At 44.3% G+C, this 20,063-nt stretch overlaps 1 protein-coding gene across 3 annotated transcripts in view; it reads right to left on the bottom strand.

Annotated features, from left to right (window-relative positions):
* Nucleotides 1-11,008, bottom strand: part of plekhh3 (pleckstrin homology, MyTH4 and FERM domain containing H3) — a 35,729-nt gene extending 24,721 nt beyond the window's left edge. The window contains exons 1-3 of one of the 3 annotated variants that reach the window (XM_086056542.1): nucleotides 10,883-11,008; nucleotides 9,503-9,624; nucleotides 3,622-3,680 (exon numbers count right to left, since the gene is read on the bottom strand). Coding sequence is in view for 2 of the 3 variants with exons in the window: in XM_086056540.1 (XP_085912666.1) it covers nucleotides 3,622-3,680; nucleotides 9,503-9,637 (194 nt within the window). In the remaining variant the exon portion in view is untranslated. Of the gene's footprint in view, nucleotides 1-3,621; nucleotides 3,681-9,502; nucleotides 10,148-10,882 lie in introns of those variants that run through there. The other 2 variants (XM_086056540.1, XM_086056541.1) reach the window with 2 other exon arrangements.
* Nucleotides 11,009-20,063: the final 9,055 nt, after the last annotated feature.

Here is a 20,063-nt window from a genome sequence, read left to right as displayed (position 1 = left end):
CAAAACACTGAGACGCTAATTAACGTTTGAAATGAAACAAGCGAAACGGCATCCTTGCTCTCGGGCCTAGATGACCTCGATGTTGCTACAACAACGAGACTTTTAATGTGCAGGAGAATGTGTTCATGTTAAAAGTAACAAAATCATCAAGTGGGTGGCTGGTATTATTTAGCAGTTTTAAGGTTTCATGCACGAGTTATTTGGTTTCTAAAGTGGGATCCACTAGAGTGAAATGTTACGTTTTCCAAACTTTTTCTATCATTTACGTACCTGTACAACTCGATTAAAAACGGAAATACTGTACAAGTGTGCTTGTACAAGTGTGCACACCCTCTTATAAGTGGGACGTCAAATGGGAGTCAGCGCATTCCGGCCACCATTTAAAGTGACTCAGATTGGCCGCAATTTAAAATGAAATACAATTTAAAATGAAATACAATTTTAAATAAATTCCAGGTGCTCTAGAAGGCTTTTGCTGCCATTGTTTTGCTTTCTACTGTAAGCCTGAAGTTTGTGTGCTCACACTGACTACTCTTTGGAACTGTTCATAATTCCCTACACAAAAGCCCCAGGTCCATCTGAAGAAAAACAGCTATTGTAAGTAATGTTTTCTTTTGGTAATGAACAGTGTTGTGTAATTTGAAAATGTATTCAAAATGGAGGAAATCAATAGGATCAATACATTTCATATTCTTTCTCCGTGTCCCCACAAACAACCGTACATTTGAACAGGGGTGTGTAGACTTTTTATATGCACTCTAAGTAGTGTTGGAACACTGCAGAAAATTATTATCATTATTTTTTTTTTTTATCTGTTTGTTGCACCAAAATATTTGGAGTCAATTATTCTTACTAACCTTCACAATGTAAATGCTGCAAAATGCTGACAGTTTGCAACAAGCAATGTCTCGTGTACATTGTGTGTATTCCTGCTAAGTAACAAACAAACAAAAAATGGCTAAGAAAACATCATCTCATTGGCGGAGGTGGAAAAAAAATATAATAATTACACATTATGTCCGCAATAAACCACTTGTGTCTTTCCAGCCCCCCCAGTGGTCCGAGGGGCAGCCTACAGCTGAAGGCGGGCTGGTGGGAAAATGGGAAAGTGGTGATTAAGACTGGGCCTATATGACCTTCCTGCTAAAAATACACTGTTTACCTAAGACCACAGCCAAGAAATCACTGGACTCAACGCAGGGGAGAGGAGGTGGGGGAGGAAAGAAAAAAAAAAAAGTCATGTTTTGAGAAGGGAAGGGTGGTGTGACAGGAAGTCTGAGTGTGTGACTGCAGGAGACAGCGAGAGGGAGTATGCGTGTGTATGTGTGTGTGTGTTTGTGTGCATAGGTGCGCGAGATCAGCGCCAAAAAAAAAAAAAAAAAAAAAAAATGTTGTTACAAAGCAATGGAGCCTTTTATTTGAGTCCAAATGAAATAGTGAACCTAAAGCAGAATGAAAACATTCTATATGTGCTGAACGTCTAAACTGTTCGGGACAGTTAGCTATCTGACAGACCGGCAGACGGACACACAGTCAGGCAATTAGCAGGGGCCCCTGTCTCACACACTTTCAACGCGCACACACGCATTCACACGCACACATTAAATACACACTGGCCTCTTTCAGTCATTACGGCTTGGCAGCTGACATGCAAAAAAGACTTTTTGAAGGTCAAATGCTGAGAGCAATGGAGAAGTGTCCACTTCCCCTCCGGTACACTTTGTACACTACCATTTTTTTTTTCCTAGTTTGCAGGTTAAAGCCAAGATTACTTTGGTATTATAAGTCAATATCAATAAAAAACGTCTGAAAAAAACCCAAAACTTTTTTGTTGTTAGTTGATTTTGCACCAAATAAGGAGCATGACTGGTATCTTATTGTTTAAAACTACGTATGCATACATTTTGAAAGGTGCTATACAAACAAAGTCATTATTATCATTTTTATTATTACTGTCTGCTTCTTTCCTGCTATAGTCAAGCTCCTGTCGATCAGTCGATTGCAATCGACATCGGCGAAGGCTTCCTCGTCAAATCATGTTTGACACGTTTGGACTCCAAAGTACACACGAGCTGCACCTCATGTACCGTGAGACTGCAGATAATGGATGCATCCCATTGTGGCGACTTATCAGTCTGGCGTGGCTCCACACAAGCGAGGAGTGGCCGTGTTCCGTCACTGGCCAGGTAATGATCGAGTGCGAGCGCTCTCTAATCTCAATTCTCAAGGACCGTGATTACAGCGGGGCCGCCTTTTGACACAGTCCTTTAAAAAGTTAATTATGACCTGTGCCCTAGGGCTGTCGCCGCCACATGTTAAGAGTGGCACACAAACACAAACGTGCGCACACTCACACATATATGAACCAGTCCATTAGACAGTTAGTCTTCCTCCCTTCCACCATGAGGCAGCGTCCTAAATTTGCTTTCCTCCTTTTCATTTGACGTGCTTGATAGTCCCCCACAAGTTGAGCTTTGTGACTCATCGTCTTTTGAATCTTCAGATGTACAGTAGAGATTGTCACTGAGGGAAGCGTGGGTGGTTGGGAATAAGGGGGGGTGGGGGGGGGGTTTTGGCGGTGTACGATACGGGCAAGATGCCAGAGATAGAGCTTGGTCACATCACTGTCTGAGATCACAGCCCGGCACTAATAGTCTAGATGAGGATACCCACCCTTCACCAATGAGTCACCATGCAAGCTGGCACTCATAGGGGCGTTTTCAAGCGGTTTGCATTTATCCAGACATTTCTTTGATACAGTGCTGTGCACGATTTCGGTGGTGACTCGAATAGAGAAGTGAACTGACCGTGTGAAAGCGTGCTGCATTCAAATGCGAATTCAATTCAACTGTTAAGCAGTCAATCAATAAAGCCCAGGTGGGCGGTGTATCAACAGCTTTTATTTATCCTCGCGCGGAGTCCTAGCAAGAAACGAAATACAAAAATACCCAGGTGTTAGCTAGCTAGCAGCTGGTACGACTCAAGTGGATGGGTTTGAAATTGGTCCAAAAGAACACCCTGGGTTCTGCCGTTGGCCAGTGTACGGCGAGGGATCCAGGAGGTTAAAGTAAGTTATTTTAAAGTAAAAAGGAGAACCATTCCGTAGGTTGACATGGCTAGGTTAGCGCATTGGTGTACGCTTTTCCTACCTATCAAGGTAACCAAAAAATGTTTGCTCATTCACCTTCCCACACAATGCTGATGGCAGATACTGCCTTGGAAGGACACTAAGCAGAACCTAAGTGTGAATGAAACCAGCAATGTTCCGACTGCTTTCTGGTTGGGTCGCTCCGCTACCTGAAACATGACGTCCGATTGTATTATATGCGGGAAACAGAGCGGGCTCTTGCAACTGGCATTTGTTTAAAAGTTTAAAATTAAACACGTCACACATGTGCTATTACAATACCGTACAGTTGAAGCAGACCAGATGGACAAGCCAGCCTTTAGAATCAAAATAAACGGAGGGGTCACAAGGGAGAACCGAACCAGCGCACGCGAAAATGTGCGTTTACTGTTTGCACACACACGTGTGAGCACGTGCTTGGATACGAGGTCTCATGAGATAACGTGTGCTGTGGTGAGAAGTGGTTGAACTACTTCCACTTTTCTGCGACTTACCCATTTGTCCCATTTGCTGTACGTGTTGGCTGAGAAACGTGAATCACCTCGGCTGGACTCTGTCAACAGAGGAGAGAGGGGAGAAAGGATCAATAGAGATGCAGTACTTCCGCTAACGCTGAACAACAGATACCATTATAAATGGTATATCTCGCAAAACCCTGTTCCTGGAACACTTGGCTTTCACTTGCAAGGGTAGCAAAAAGCTAGCGAAAGCAAAGCAGCCTCATTAATGTGGGGAGCAAGGGTAGCGAGGGAACAGAGGCATCGTTTGTGCAACAGCTGCACATATCCAAACCAGCAAAACCCCAAAGAGCTACAACTGAGATCGGTCATCCCTCTGAACAGGTTGCTCACCTAAAAATACCTCGGGTCTTTAACCAACACGCTCAGTTTTACGCCTCCCGTTGCAAAGTTACACTAAGAGCCAAGCCAGACAACCAAATAAGTATTCAAATCAAACCCTCCCTTTTTGACATCAGTTTTACGTGGATATGGATTTCATAGTCCCAAACAAATTTTTCATCTCAGGACTAGTCTGCGAAGCTTAGCAGACATTTCTTTTCACAATGTTTAGGCCTCTACATTCCCAAGATGACCTTGGAAAACCCCACAAGACATTATTCACAATTTGGAGCCATTCCCTGGTGGGCAGGGCACCACTCTCTTTGTCCCTGCGGCCTGACTTCGTACGACTGAACCGCAGCCTGAACCTCAGCCTTGGGCTAGCTCATGCGGCCGGCCCGGCTCAACCCGAGGTTGCTGGTTTACCTGAAACACTATCCAGGTCAGCAATAGGCCCGCTCATACACACATGCTCACACACCACACTTTACTACTGGGCAAAGTAGTCTAAGTATAGCCCTTTGCCCTGCAAAAACACTCCACTGCTTCTTTGCGGGTGGCTCCAAAATAACTAAGACTAAACAAGAACTGTCAATTTATAGGCCAGTACGGTGTTGTGATATATTTATGAATCAGACGGTGTGAGGGAGCAAAGGGGAGCTCGAAGGAGGAGATTGGATTAATGTTTAACCCGGGGAGAGGTACCGTAAACGTCAAAGCAGACGGCCAAAAACAACTGAACCGTGTCAGGAAGGAGACTTGCTGCGAACGGTAAAAATGTGTAGTGTACTGTAATTCCCTTTGCCCATCCGCATGTTAGCTATAAAAGATTGAGCCAAGCTGACGACCGCTGTAAAGAAAAAAACATTCGGCATACAGCCGTGCCTGAAAACAAGAAATGAGTGCTAGTCACGACATTGACTTTAAAGTTGTGATTCCATAATATAAACCAATGCGTGCGTCAATAAACCAAAGGCTAAGGTTAAAGGATTTCAATATTGTGTGTAATTCCAAACAGAACGTGACAATGCTTGGTGTAGTCACTGTAGTAAATGGGCTGTGGGATGAGGAACAAGGATAGCGTGCGATGCAGAGCCTTGGCAAAAGCTCCCCCTTGGACGGGTCGTGGATGAATCACTCCAGAATAGAGCAGGGCATGGAAGGAGAGAGGGAAAGATGCCGTGATGCGTTTCGTCCCGTGGCTGGCTTCCACTCTGGCTTCGAAACCCCCCCCCCCCCACTTGCACCCCCTTCCTCCGTCCCTCCCAGTCTACTCTCCCGCTCTCTCTTTCCAGCTCTCCTGGGAGGCTGAGTAACCATGAGGAAATGCTTGGGCTCAGCCAGTGTCGGTCCAAAGAACAGATGTGTGGCCTGGAGGTGGTGAGGCGGAGACACAACGGAAACCAAATATAAAAGCAGAGCAGGACGACAAGGACGGACGACAGGGGGCGGCAGCAAGGCGAAAGTGGGCCTTTTTCCAACAGGAAGTACATTTTTAATGGTATCTCTTGCAATACTCCAGGGGGCCAAAGTACATGGCATCTTTAGACCCTTTAAGAAACAACTGTCCCTAGGCCAAAAAAGAACACCATTTCTGACCCCAAAGTTTAGTGGTGGTTTAGAGAGGTGGGGCTGTGTACGGTATTCTTAAAGGTACCGTTTTTGTAGCCTTGACTTTTCCAACCCAAATTGATCTTTTACCCTATGAGGTGCATTAGAGAGAGTCTTACTGTACAGTAGCTCTGTTTATGACAGAATTACAGATATAAGGTTCCAATATCTTGTTTTTAGGGTGATACCGTCAAAGTTTTGTGCCTAGGAGTTTTACACTTTGGGATCATACCCGTTTCTTTTTGGTCCCGGAAAATGTAGATAAATGTGCTTTGTCGCCCAATAAAAATGCTATTAGGTTTGTTTTTCACTTTGAGAGACTGAAATTGACCATACCATATTACTGACAAGTAATATGGAACATTTACGGTGCGACAGTAAAATTGTCTGGACAACATGAGAATTCAGTAGAACCACAACCTCCACCAAAGGCCAAATATTCATGTGACCTGTAAGCTGCAATCATGTTTGCCGCCTTCCATGAATCATCGGATCCATTATCCAGATTTCAGTTATCCAATGTAATGATTTATTGGGCTGTGTCACACTACTCCACGCGGTTTTGTGAAATTATATGAAGTACTCTTTGAGTTATGCTCATAAGAAAATGTTAAAAAAAAAAAAAAAAAAAAAAAAAAAAAGAGTCATACTTTGCAATTGGTGTAAAAAGAAGCTTCCTGTCCCGCCACTGGGGGTGTTGAGCTCAGCGTGACTATTTGGGCAGCTGTTGGAGAGCGTTATCTTTTAAAGGACGACTGCAAACATGCAGGAGCAGGGGTCTAGCTGCTCAAGCATCATTATATTCAGACTTAAAAGATTCTTAGGGTTACGCCACATCTTGCCATCCCCTGGCAAAAACGCCAGAGATGGTGGTGAGGGTTTCGAGAAGTCTGAAGGTGGGAGACTCCACCAAAACTCTAGATCCCTATTATGGTCATCCCTGTCGTGTTTAAACATTGAAAGGGCCGATATGCACACATCAAGGGAGGTCTGACCTGGTGCATGCAAATGTGTCGTCAAGCTGCGCAGGAAATGAGGCGGAGGAACGCAGCCCCGAGGGACTCTGCCTGGGAGTCACTTGGACCTGCCTGGAGCCTCCGGCCAAGCCTCCCTCCCCCAACCCCACAACAGCCACCTCTGTTGACACCAAGGAAAGGCAAACACTTTCAGCTCAGATGTGTGTATTCTGTGGGGAGGGGCTGGCGGGGAGCATAACGAATTGTGCTGCTCGAAGACTAGGTCAGCTGATGAAATTGGCTCGGAGTGCTTCAGCTGTGGTCTTAATTGAGGGCTCGGTGTGAACTATTGACTCTGATACAGGATCCAGGGCAGAGCAGAGTGAGTCAGACCAACAGGAAAGTGGATTAGAGGAAGTGCATTGATTCCTTCGCAAGAAGAAGGTCATCACTGATCAACGAGAAGAACAAACTAATATGGAGGACAACATAACTGTCAAATGCTGCCAAAGTTTTGCAGAAAAGAACCTTGTACTGTTATCACTACCCAGCATTGATATCAGAGTCAATAAAAGGAGAAGAACGAGTCAAAGGGAAACTCAAATTATATATTAGAAAAAAAACATTAGCTTTACATGCAATCAGAGGCCGACCAGAGCAACTGTATTCCCTTAAAAGTTACTTTGTAACAGTTGAATCCCCCAGACTGAATGTTAATACTGGCAGAGCTGGGAACGCTACCAAAGAAATAACGTTTTTTTTAAAACAGCCATCAGGCACCTCCATCAGGACGGCTGTCTGAAATACGCTATCGAGTGCAGATGTGTGTTCTGTGGACGGCCAAGCAGATGGCACGTTATTAAGACCGAGACGGGCGGCGTTTGCCAAACCGAAGAAGACACAGCGGCATCTCTTATGATCGCCCGCGAGCAACAGATGTCACCCTTATCTGCCGGCAACTGCTTCAGTTGAGGCAATAACGCTGTGGAACTTATCTGCTGTCAAAGTTTTCATGCAAACTGCTATGATCCCACACTGGTCTTTACAAGTGCACCAAGGGGTCAAACACGGACAGATAAGCACATATGCACGATTATTAATGGCTCCATGTGGTTCTACTTACACCTGCAATTCTTTACACTTACCTACAGATTGGGGGGACGGTACAAAAAAAGCGCACGAAACTACTTCAATGTGTCTTGGCATGTCTGTAGAACTCATTAGCTCTTCCGACTACTACTATTTGATTTGACAATGATTGCAGTCCTATGCTGCGGTCCAAGAGTCCACCATTTCATTTGTTTACCTTATTCAGCTACATGAGAGGGTCAAAATGTTAGAAACAGCTCTCTGCAGAAATCGCAGTGCAATTCTACACCACTGAAAACTACAACCAGAACAATACACATACTGAAACTAAACAATAGTGTGGCCTACAAGGGGATATTTTGGATCCATAGTTGCGAGATGTGTTGCATCCCAGTGGATACATTTTTGGTGAGAGCGCTTGAGACATCAAACTGAATAAAAAAAAACAAAACAAAGAAAAACAAACAACATTATGTACCAGGACTTGCATTGTAGATTTTTAACCACATTTGGTATCGGCCTATGCAATCCATGGATATACGATTCCATGTAATTTTTTTTTTCCACCTTTGCATCGCAACTGCAATGTATAAAAAATGTGCCACTTGAAAGGAAAAAAATGACTTGTGGTACTTGAAACACAATGTAAATAGGGCAATGTATCAATGTCACTCAAAAAAAAAAAACGACCAATTTAATTTAAACTCAGGTCATTATTGCAACCGTTGTGTGTTGTACAAAAAGCTAGAGTAGAACCCAAAACCAAGCCTTGGCATTTTGACTTATACTTGGATCATATCTAGAAAGCACAATGACACAAAAACCTGGCTACCACATAGCTCTGCCACTGATGTTGATTGGTTCAGTTTGTTGTTTATATTGTAAAGGGAATAAAGGGCTTTTCGCTCTAAATTGTGAGGTAGTCTCTTGGAGTAAAATGGAGGAAAATAATAAATAGCACCGCAGTGGCCCCAAAAGACACTGGCCCACCGGGCATCTGCCCTGCATGGCAGATGGCCAGTCCTGACCTGACTGTACATACACCGCTCCATCTTGTACAAGACTTGTAAAGGCGGATATTTTGCACAGCTCTGCTACTGTATCTGTACACTGAGATCTTTTTCAATGAGTGTACTGAACACATTTTCAACTGCAAAAATCCAAATCAATTGTTCCCAATGCAGTCCCGTTCCTATAGGCCTACATATTTCCCTTCTAACTTGCCACCTTTTGTCATACCTCAAATGTTGCCACAGCAGTTAAAACGACGTTCTCCGTCCATACTGTATATTGTACAGTAAAGCGTCATACAATGACACATACAGAAAAGAAGCCACCTAAACACAGGGCACCAACAATGCCCCCTCACAAGGGAAAGGGGGGACGCACAATACTGATCTCTCTGTGCCCGATCACATGACGAACATTACAGAGGGGACAAGGCCGCAGTCTTATTTGAGGCCAAACACACAAGGATCCCTTCAACACACTGGCGCTTGCATCAGTGTGTGTTGGTGTGTGTGTGTTTGTGTGTGATTGCACAATGAGTCCCAAACTCATTGCAAACCTCAGCAGCTGCACACACAAACACACACTGAGCGGTCCCCCATCCCAAAGTGAGGATTTCCACAAGGCACATGTGAACACTTGGAGTTGTGTGCCTCACAATGTGGGTCAATTAGAAAAACCCTTGCGGTCCAAACCATACCCAATTTAGTGCAATTTGAAATCAATTAAAAGCCCAACGGGCTTTTAAAGTGTGTTTTGTGCAATGAAAATGTGTCGGTGTGCAAAAGGGGACCATTTGCGTAAGACTCCAATGCGTAGAGCACACAAAGTGGCAAAAGGAGTTTTTGGGGGTGCAGGTGGGCACTCCTTACCTGTCCATTGGGAGTCAAGTCGTCCTTGTTGCGCAACTCGAAAGACTCTTCCTCCTCTTTCTCCCCATAGTCCCTCCCCAGTAAACTGAAGCCCTGGCGGCAGCACAGCAACCAGCAGACACCTTGCAAAGGCATTCAAATGAGGTTAAGTGTGTCGCCTCGTCGTATCCAGGTCGAGGAATTCACGAGTGTTGGCGGCGGGGCGGCCTCGGCGTTGAGCGGGAGTAGCGTGCGCGCCTCCGCCGGGGCAAACTCTCCATAGAGACCCGACGACGAGGATGGAGGGAAGCATGCGACTCTCCCCTTTGAATTGTACACAACACCCCTCCGAATGAAAGTTGCCCACTAAACTGTTCAAGGCAATTCAAGAAGTCAGTCCACCTTGCTGTCCAAGAAGTTCACTCGTCCTGAAGCAAACGACAGAAAGCGTAAAGCTAATCCCATACAATGAACTCGAAGTTCAAAACGACGCTTCTTGCCTTTTAGAATGTCACCAAAGTTGGACGAATCCAGTAAATAAAGTTAATAAGTGACACGAGACCGTATCACTTGTCAAGCACAGACCGTTGCACTGAGACATGCTGTGGCAGAAGCAAGCTAATGGGAGCCAGAAACCACGCCTATGGACTTCAGATACGCAACATGATTGGTCAAGAGCCTACACTCCCCGCAGCGTCACCGCCATAAGACACGCCCTCCCACCAACGCTGCCAGAGGATCACGTGTGCTGAGGTGACAGCGCTGTTCCAATCGTGAACATCACCATGACGTGGAATGTGCAAAGTGCACAAGTGCACAGTAAAATGTGTACATATGTGTGCGTGCCTTCCTTGAGGGATCATCAATTGTGGCGCGGAAAATGATATATTTTCTCATTTAAAAAACAGTTATTTTAATTTAATCAAGCCAACCACGTATGGTAACAGGCAAAGCAATAAAATGTTCTTCCACGAGATGACAGAAGGCACATAATGACCCTGTATAGCCACTTTTTGTGAGTCGTTTTGTTAAGTGGTGTGCCGTGAGATTTTTTTCAGATGTGGAATATGTGCCTTGGCTCAATAAAGGTTGAGAAACACTGTTGCAGTCCCAAGTAAAACTAAACAAAGCAGTCATCAGTTAGATTGCACAGGGCTAGCACGTGCTAAACATTGCACAGTTAGAGTAAACCAAATATTTGGATCATAAATGTGTGCGGTAGTGTGTACCTGTTTAAATGATTATGAATGGGAAATTTGCATAGTTAGCCTTGCTCTGTTGACTTTAGCACATCCTGGAAACGGAGCACGTCTGGCACGCGAATTGCTTTCGACTTTTCAAGACTTTTAAAGAAGTCGTTCTGCATCAGGCTTTCTTTTTAGCTGCACTCTTCCACTTAACTGAACAAGTCGTCGACGTAGAGAGTGCAGTTGGAGGCTGGAGGACTGGTGCTAAATCCAGACACGTGATCCACACAGCCCCTGGGTGCTCAGGCTTATTTCCCCCCTTAATATCCCTTCGTTTCCCCCCTCTCAGCTCCGTGCAAACTCCCCAGAAATTCACAGTCAGCTGGCTTTAACTCCTTCCTCACCAGCAGGAAAGGCCTGCGGTGTTGCAACCCGCCACGAAACGCACACATATCATTATTAAAGTATACATTAGCACGCTGCACTAAACCCTTAAGTTACTTTGCTGCCCCCTGAGGCCGATGGAGAAATCAATAAACACTCTCATGGATGCACCTTTTCACTGTGACCACCCCTCACCCATACTTTCAAACTATGCCCCACATTGACGCCTCAATGAGAAACAGTCTATTTTTCTTATGCATGCAGCAGCCATATTCAATATTTCTCCAACTGCCTTCTTCAAAGTACAGCAGATAAACCCCCTCCCCCAACCCCCATCCCAGTTTCTGCAGGCAGAATCTTCTTGGACCAGATCCTCCCCCATATCCCAAAACAATACGCTGGGGGCCCTCCTCTGCTCCCACAGACATGCTTGGAACATATGTTTTATTTTTAGAGCCAACTCCCCCTCGAGTTAAAAAAAAAAAAAAAAAAGAGAGAAAATCCCTCCATCGTTTTTGTGGGTTTTGGTTGAGCTGAAATCAAAGTGTAAAACCCCTCAAATATCAAAAGAAGAAACCAAATGAAGAACTGTCAAATGTCCCACGCCGTTGTGTCTTCCAGGTCCACCTCTTCCAGGAGAAGACACTTGAGTCTCCATGAATACACACGCTCATACCACACACACTGAGATGCACGCCAGATATAACTTGATACGTTCAGGAGCGGGCCATATGATTTGGTCGGGCACCCACTGTGAATTTCAAGTACAGTACTTCCTAGAGAAGGTCTCAACACCACGTGAAAGGACGGTGCAGTGCTGTGAGGCGTGCGCACCGATATTCCCAAACGTTGAGGGAGGGAACCCTTTGCATGGCCACTATTATGTTTTCAAAATCTAAGACTCCCCCAACTTCCTGCCGGCCTCTCTTGCTTGCATTTGTTGAAATAGAGAGTGCAAAGTTTCCACTGGAGACGCAGAGTAGATACTGCTAGAAAAAAGGCTATTTTAGGAGGCAATTCTTCCCTCTCAAGGTACAATCAGAGTGTCAGGGTTTCCCTACAGTATATATGTGTATATATATATATATATATATATATATATATATATATATATATATATATATATATATATATATATATCTTATATCACCTTTTCTGAAGCTGAGCCATGATTGCAGAAAAATCCACTCGTTTTTAGCCATCTCTGGGGGCGGCCATTTTGTCTTCTGTCGACTGAAAATGACATCACAACTGCTCACAACGACCAATCACGTCTGACCTGTTTTCTGAATCTGAGCCGTGATTGGTCGTTGTGAGCAGTTGTGATGTCATTTTCAGTTGACAGAAAGTGACAAAATGGCCGCCCCCTGAGATAGCTAAAAACGGGTGGATTTTGTTGCTTAATTCATATTCCACAAACGCAATATTAATCGGAATGCCATGTTTCGACTAGTGGGCCTACATATTCTTGTAAAGATTTTTTTTAGGGTGACTTCCCATTTAAGATTAATAGTGGTTCAGTTCCTGGCTAGCACGGTTGAGAGAAGTAGTTAGCACGTTTGACTCATAGTCCAAAAGTTTGATGGTTGGATCAGGCCCTCTTGTTTGAGTTTGCATGTTCTCCCAGTGCTTGCGTGGATTTTCTCTGAGTAGTCTTCCTCCCACATTCCCCAAAAAATGCATTGTCATCAGCAGCACCCCGGCCCAAATGAGTATAAGGCCGATTGTATTCCAACCCTTGATTGTTTTCAGTCGGTCATGAGGTGTGTCTCAATATTTTTGTCCATGAAATGCAGCTCGAAAGATCACGTGCGGAGCTGATTGGAGACAGAGGCAATCTCCATTGTGCGCCTCTGCGTCTGGCTCCGACTCTGTTCCCTTTCGACTCTGAGCCGGCGAGATCCTGTTTCTCCGCAAGCCCGCGTCGCAGCCAGGACCTTATGTTGGTGAGCCAGATTGATTGTCAACAGAACGGGATGTGAAATCCAGCCTGCCAAAGCAAAGCCGGCTCACATTTTGGGAGGGTACACGTTGGGGTTTCTTTGGCCCCGTCTTTGGGAGTTTGTGCTTTTGAGGTTTCATTTGCGAAAGTGAGCTTCCAAGTGCGGTTGGCTGGCACATAAAGGAATTATTCACTCTCATGCTTTGATGCTTGTGAACTTATTCTTCAAGGTTATCTGACAACCTCCTCACTCACAATTTTGGAGAGGAATTGACCCCCTGTAACCCCCGCCCCCCCCCCCCCCCCCCCCCCAACACACACACATGACTCACACGGGATATCCTCCATACACAGTCCAGCATTGAACTTAACCCTCATCCTGCTGTGCTACGACCAGCGTAGTCCGGCCAGGTCCAACAAGGGGCGGGGCCGAGAGCCTCTGTCTGTGTCTGGGCGAACAAGAGGGCTGCTGTTTGAGTCCCCCTGGGTGCTGGTAACAGGATAGGCCTGCCGCGGGAGACACTTGACAACCCCCCGCCCTCTACCAGCCCCCCCACCCCCCCCCCACCCCGCGCTGACCGACTCCCAACTGTGCATCGTCCAGCTGTGCGTGCGGATCGTGTGTGACAGTCGCTCTGCGGAGGTGCAAAATTAGGATGGAATGATGATGACGATGATGATAAAGGGAGATAATTATATCAACGACAAAGAAATGAGAACCATCTGCCTCTCACTGCACGCACTCAGAGAATCACTCCGGGTTTAAAATGAAGTTGTTTTTTTTTTCGATGGGAGACAGTGGGATTGCAAGTTTTGGTTGGGCACATCTGTTCCTGCAAAACTGAACGGGCATCAGGCAGATGTCCAACAAGCATTCGCAGTTTCAACTTGCAAACCTCCTGGCATATACTGTAGCTTGATTACAATAACCCTTAGCATTCCAGACTCTGGCTCGGTCTAAATGTCAAGTGCCTGGTTTTCAGATTTGAAGAATTCAAAAGAGGTGCTGCAGGGTTAGGCTTAAATTTAGGTTTAGAGGAGACTGTTCTTTTGATTTTAGGTCCAAGTGCCATCATGGAGCATGAAGATGTGTTTCTGGGGAATATATTCGATTTAAAGGGAGAGAATTTCATGGCATCCCCTTACGCCAATCCTGGATTGAAGATGGCGTGGCCACCGTCATCCCCTGACCTCAACCCTATAAAGAGTCGTAAGAAAACCTCTCCACCTGTGTGGGAACACTTTCTAAGGAGAATGTCCTTTTCTGTTCCCAATGTGCGAAGCAAACTTCATAACGCCATGCTTGGATGTGTTTGGTCTGAAAGAAGCCTACCAAACACCTTTGGGATGTGATCCAAAATCTGTGACTTTCCAAAATCTGGTGGAAAGTCTTCCCAGAAGACTGGAGGTGTTCTACCTGGAATTAAACCCCTCATGGTTTCTTTCATTTTCAACGTCATGTCTTCCTGTCCCACATATTGTATTTCCAGTGTGATTTTAAGTTGCCGGGAAACACTTCAGAACATTTTAATTCTCCACTTATCGAGAATACTGAGTCATGGCGTAAGGCCACAAGTCGTAAACTTTCTATCAAGGCGTGTTGAAGGTCATCAAGGAGTTGACCCGCCAGCTTCCAAGTCGTGACTCACGTCCACATCGCCGCCGCAAGCTCTCCAGTGGGCCAAGTGTGTTATTCAAGGCGCCATCGCCACCGCCGTCGTTACATAATGACTCTCTACAAAAGACTTCGCTCCATAATTCACCCGTTCCTGGAATTGTAAAACGTGACATTCCGTGGCGGCGCGCGGCATGCATGAAAACGAGAGAAGACATAATAGCGCACTTTGTTGTTATCGCTAACTGTCATCAAGCGGGGAAGCTTATGGCCGTTGTGCTGGAATCAGGGAGACAAAGATAGGGAGGAGACGAAGGGGGGGATAAAAAGGAGCAGATAAAATGCCAGAGCAACAACCTGGCTAGGAGACACAGCACATGACAATGCAAAAACTACAAAACGTAAATACGTTGCATTCGTATTGTCAGCTAATTTTACGTCATGTACACAAACTATCCTTTGTATTAGCAATCACATTATTAACGTCTCTTTATGTCCAGCAACTAGCCTGTACTCTGCGTCGTTTACGCAAGAAGACTCAGTAACTTTTTTGTTAGCTAAGTGGATCTAATATAAGCGATGTTCTACCTAAGATGATGAGACATTACCATTTTGGGGGAAGGTGACCAACACAACAAAAAGACATATAATACATTAAAAAATATTAAATATGACAGCCAGCCCATCCTATTTTTTGTATGTTAGCCAGCAGTCGGACTCCTGGTTCATACTGCCAAGAAAGAAAATGAATGAATGAATGCACTATTTTTTACATTAGCTAGTGGGTTACTTCCTACTTCATAGAGAAAGAAGCAAGATGACAGGACCTCTTTTTTTTTATTTTTTAGATTATACTATATACATACACGTATATGTTAGCTAGCAGGCTATTTCTTGGTTCAGAGAGAAAGTAATAAGACAACAGTACCCTACCACTTCAAAAACAGTTGGGTGAAAAATAACACAATTTTGAGTCAAGAATGGACTGACACACAAATTGGGTCAATTTGACTCACTTTCTTGCATTGTTTAGTACAAAACTTGTTTTTGCAGAAAAGAAAAAAGAAAGTTGTGGATCCGTCCATTTTTGACACAAAATTGTGTAAATTTCAACCCAACTGTTTTTAGAATGCATTTTTTTGTAGGATAGCTATCCGGCTGAGGCTACTTCCTGCTCATGGAGACCCATTGTGCCTTGTATGTAATTTTAATCCACATTTTTATCCAATATTTTGCCATTCCACCACCAAGTCAAACTCATTTTTGCCGCTATCCCACTAATCAACCAACCAAAGGGCAAGCACAATAAGACCTCTAGCCGCTTTGACGCTCGACAACAGTAATTATAAACAGCTAACGTGTCTGGCGCTAATGATCGCGACGAGGCCGAAGATAACTTATTGACAGTTAGGCTGAGCCGGGCAGAGAGCCAGCCAGCCATTTGGGCTATTTTTAGCCTGCTGACTCCAGTGAAAGCGGGGCAGAATGAAGAACTGATGACACGATGCCAAAATGTGAACCTGGGCCGGATTAGTGGCGCACTTTTGCACGAGAGCACTGTGGAGACACGCAAGGAATTCTCCATCCAATGAAAAAAAAAAAAAAAAAAAAAAAGAATTAAGTATTTACTGTAAATTCATGTATCTTTGGTAGTGGTCACCATGGAGTACCACAGAAAAATATGGCTGCAACCAACATTTGAGCAGAATAAGTAGATACCGGTTTGTTTATATGTTGCTTTGGATTTGTATGCAAAAACACAAATTATACTGGAAACCAACTACTCAAAGCCTGAGCAAAATACTGTGCAACTAAGTGAAATAGCATTTAAAACTTCTTTCTGGCTCACTGTAATCTGCGTGCGTGTGTGTGTGTGTGAGTTGTCTCATGTTTCCCCCCCAGGACTAGATCCAGGCTGTTGCTAGGTGCCGTGACCTCCAAAAGCAACACATTCGCGGATGCGGACAGTGCACCGTTCAAAGAGAAGGGCTGGATTTTGTTTCCCACCCCCCTCTACGCACGGCCACAGAAACACACTTAAATGCACTCTTAAACAAACAATGACGGTTTTAACACACATTTCCTGTGTGGCAGTGAAGATTCATAATCAAAAAGTGAGCCTTTTGTTTGGATTTGGACCGCAACGATATAATTTCGAGCATGACATCAATGCGAAAATGGTTTGCATCCATCTCATTTCTCCTCTTGGCTTTTTTTTCCCCTGCGTACTCCTTGCAGGTGCAACTGTCATGTTGTTCGTCATTTGCCACAGTCAGCACTTCAAGCCCAAGGCAGAGCCACAAAAGAGCAAAGACAGTTGGCAAACAAACTAGGAGGCAGACTAAATAACAGTGGCGGCTTGTGCATACGTGTGTCTGTGTGGTCGTGGATTTGCCATTGTGTACATATGCTTGTGTTACAAGTTGCGCACAATGGGAACAAAAGTGTCTCGTCGCCGTGCGTCGCTGTCAGGCCACAGCTGCTGTTGGTATTTAAACTTCATGCAGGTGTGTGTGTACGTAACTGAATTGATAAGCCTTAACACTGCATTGGTGTTAATAAGCAATATGAATGGGTGATGACGGCACGGTGACAGAAAGGTGTCACTTGCATGATAACCTGTTTCAACAATTAGCACAAAAAAAGCCATGATTATGTAAAAAAAAAAAAAAAAAAAAAAACGTTGAGGCCCTAGCGGATGACTAAAGTTACTGTCACTCTGGGTTACTTCCTACTTCATAGAGAAAGAAGCAAGATGACAGGACCTCTTTTCTTTTTTTTTTAGATTATACTATATACATACACGTATATGTTAGCTAGCAGGCTACTTCTTGGTTCAGAGAGAAAGTAATAAGACAACAGTACCCTACCACTCTAAAAACAGTTGGATTAAAAATAACACCATTTTTGATCAAAAATGGACCTAACCACAAATTGGGTCAATTTGACCCATCTTCCTGCGTTGTTTTCTACAAAACTACCCATTTTTGGGGTTGTTTTTGCAGAAGTTGGGTCAAATTAACCCAAGTAGTGGATCGGTCCTTTTTTGAGCCCAAATTGTGTTATTTTTAACCCAACTGTTTATAGAGGATGTTCGATACCACTTTTTTTACTCAAGCCTTGAGTACTCGCTGATACTGATACCAAGAAAACGATACCCCTAATAATAATTGGGGTCCAAAGAGTTACCTATCTCCTCCTGGACACCTACAGTCTCAACAAAAGTACATTAATATACCTAAAGAAGTACACCCCTAGATAAAGAATAGAGAAAGCCTGAATTGGACCAGAACCCTGGCACGATACGATACCGGATCAGGTTTAAATATCAACAAAATTCCAAAGGATTGTCGCATCCAAAATGTGAGAGTTCAAACAGCTGATGCACTAGTTGAGCCAACACCGAGGCCCGAGTGGGAGGGATGCGACATCCCGCCCTGGGCGCCTTTTCAGCAGGGATCCCAGCAACCCAGCATGAGGCCCAGGCAGTGCGTGGACACCCGAGGGCCGGCTGCTGTCACAGCTCTGTTTACGGCCACACCAGGAAGCCGTGACAGCATGTTCTCATGGGAGCCGGCCAACATAAACACTCATCCCGGCGAGAACCCTGCTGAATTCCTAAGTTTCCCAACAGGACTCTGTCAGCGTTATCTGCCTGTGTTTTGAGTTGATCCCACACACACTAAGGCAGCTGAAGGTTCCTCCATCCATCTTCATGACAAGTGGCGCTCAGCCATGATAACAGATCAGCATAACTATCACATGGAAACATCTAGGCACGAGCTGTGACCCGTAGGCGTTGCCCTCGGTTGTACGCGTCGGTGCAGACTCTGTCTCCTTGTGAGCGTGTCTTACCCAGTGCACACCCCTATGGAAACAGCGCACGACTAGAATGGGGGCAGACTAAAGCGCTATCTGGTGAGAAACAAGCTCCATTTGTGTTTGTGTGCAAAATAAGCGGGCACTGCGGAGTAAACATGACTACCTGGCATATTTTAAAGGTGCTCATTAATTTAGCTAGATGAATGAATGAAATGTTACTCAGTCTTTTGTTTTAGTATTGGAACTACCTAAAAGTGTGTCCAAAGTGCCACCAAGGGGGGAAGCAAGGAGAGACAAGACTGACATCTAGTGGTGTTTTGTTGCAGCAGACACATTTGAGCCAAAACCTAAAAGTCCTCTATTTAAAAATAGAAAATGACACGTGGGACCTATTCCATGAAGGACCTTATGAATAATCAATGAGAAGAGAAGTTTCATAGATGGGAGGACAAAATATTGGAACCATGCATGAAATTTAACATAAAGTCAGCCATTCCAGGGCTCACTCAAGCCCAAATTAATCTCAATCAGAAACCACGATATGGGCAACATAAATGTTTTTTCTGAAGTTCGACGTTCGACAATTTGCCATGACAAAGGGGGTGCATAAGGATTTTACCTGTATTCATTTTGAATGACGCTCAACACAAAATGGCCATTCATTTGATAATACAACCACAGTTATGTAAAAATTGCTGTACAGTACGTAAAAAAAACAGACATATAAAAACAAATACGGTTAAAGCATCAAATTAATAACATAAAACAGTAAACACAACAAAACACTATAAAACAATGCTGAACCGCATGCTGAGAATAATAAAGTGTTTTAAGACCGGTTTTAAAGGTGGACAGAGAGGAGGCCGGCCTAACTTTTAATGGGTGGTCATGCCAAAGGGAGGGACCGGCAACAGAAAAGAGTAAGGTGGGGTGACACCATTTAAAGATTTAAGGACAAATAAAAGAATCTTAGAATGAACTCTAAAATCAAATGTATAGGGAGCCAGTGAAAAGAGGCCAGAATTTGAGTTATGTGCTCCCTTTTACGAGCTCCAATCAGGAGGCGAGCAGCAGCATTTTGGACCAACTGGAGACAATTGAGGGAGGACTGAATGACTTCAAAATAAAGTGCATTAGAACTGTAAAATAACACATACAATAAGAAGCGTTTCAAATATGTCGGGAACCTACTGGTCCACCATGTGTTGGACATTTACAAAGCTGAGACTTTCTGCAAAAAAACCCCAACTATTTGTATATAATTTCAAATATATATGACACAGTGTGACTAACATATGTGAGTATCTCGTTCATTTGTTCTACCATGAATCATTTTCACATCCAGATGAGCGACTTAAATCCCCCTCCACAGGGCACAGACAGATCATATAGACTCGGATCTATGGTTTGTAAAGGTCAAGAATTAAAATGGGGACAGATGGTGGGCCTGTCCCACCTACTGCATGTATACAAGTACGGGAGGGCTTTTGAAATGTTTTGTCATTATATTTGGATTCAGCTATTTCATTGGTTTTATCTTTGCAGATATTGTACTGGTCTGGTATTCCAGTCTGGGAATGTTGGGGGGGGGGGGGGTGTTAGGGGATCTTACAAACAATCTGATTTGATTGA

The sequence above is a fragment of the Filicampus tigris genome, chromosome 16 (assembly GCF_054856515.1).
Source record: "Filicampus tigris isolate MCC_2025a chromosome 16, RoL_Ftig_1.0, whole genome shotgun sequence".
NCBI classification, from domain to species: domain Eukaryota; kingdom Metazoa; phylum Chordata; class Actinopteri; order Syngnathiformes; family Syngnathidae; genus Filicampus; species Filicampus tigris.
The sequence above is the reverse complement of the archived record's forward strand: the minus strand, read 5'-3'. Positions and strand labels throughout refer to the sequence as shown.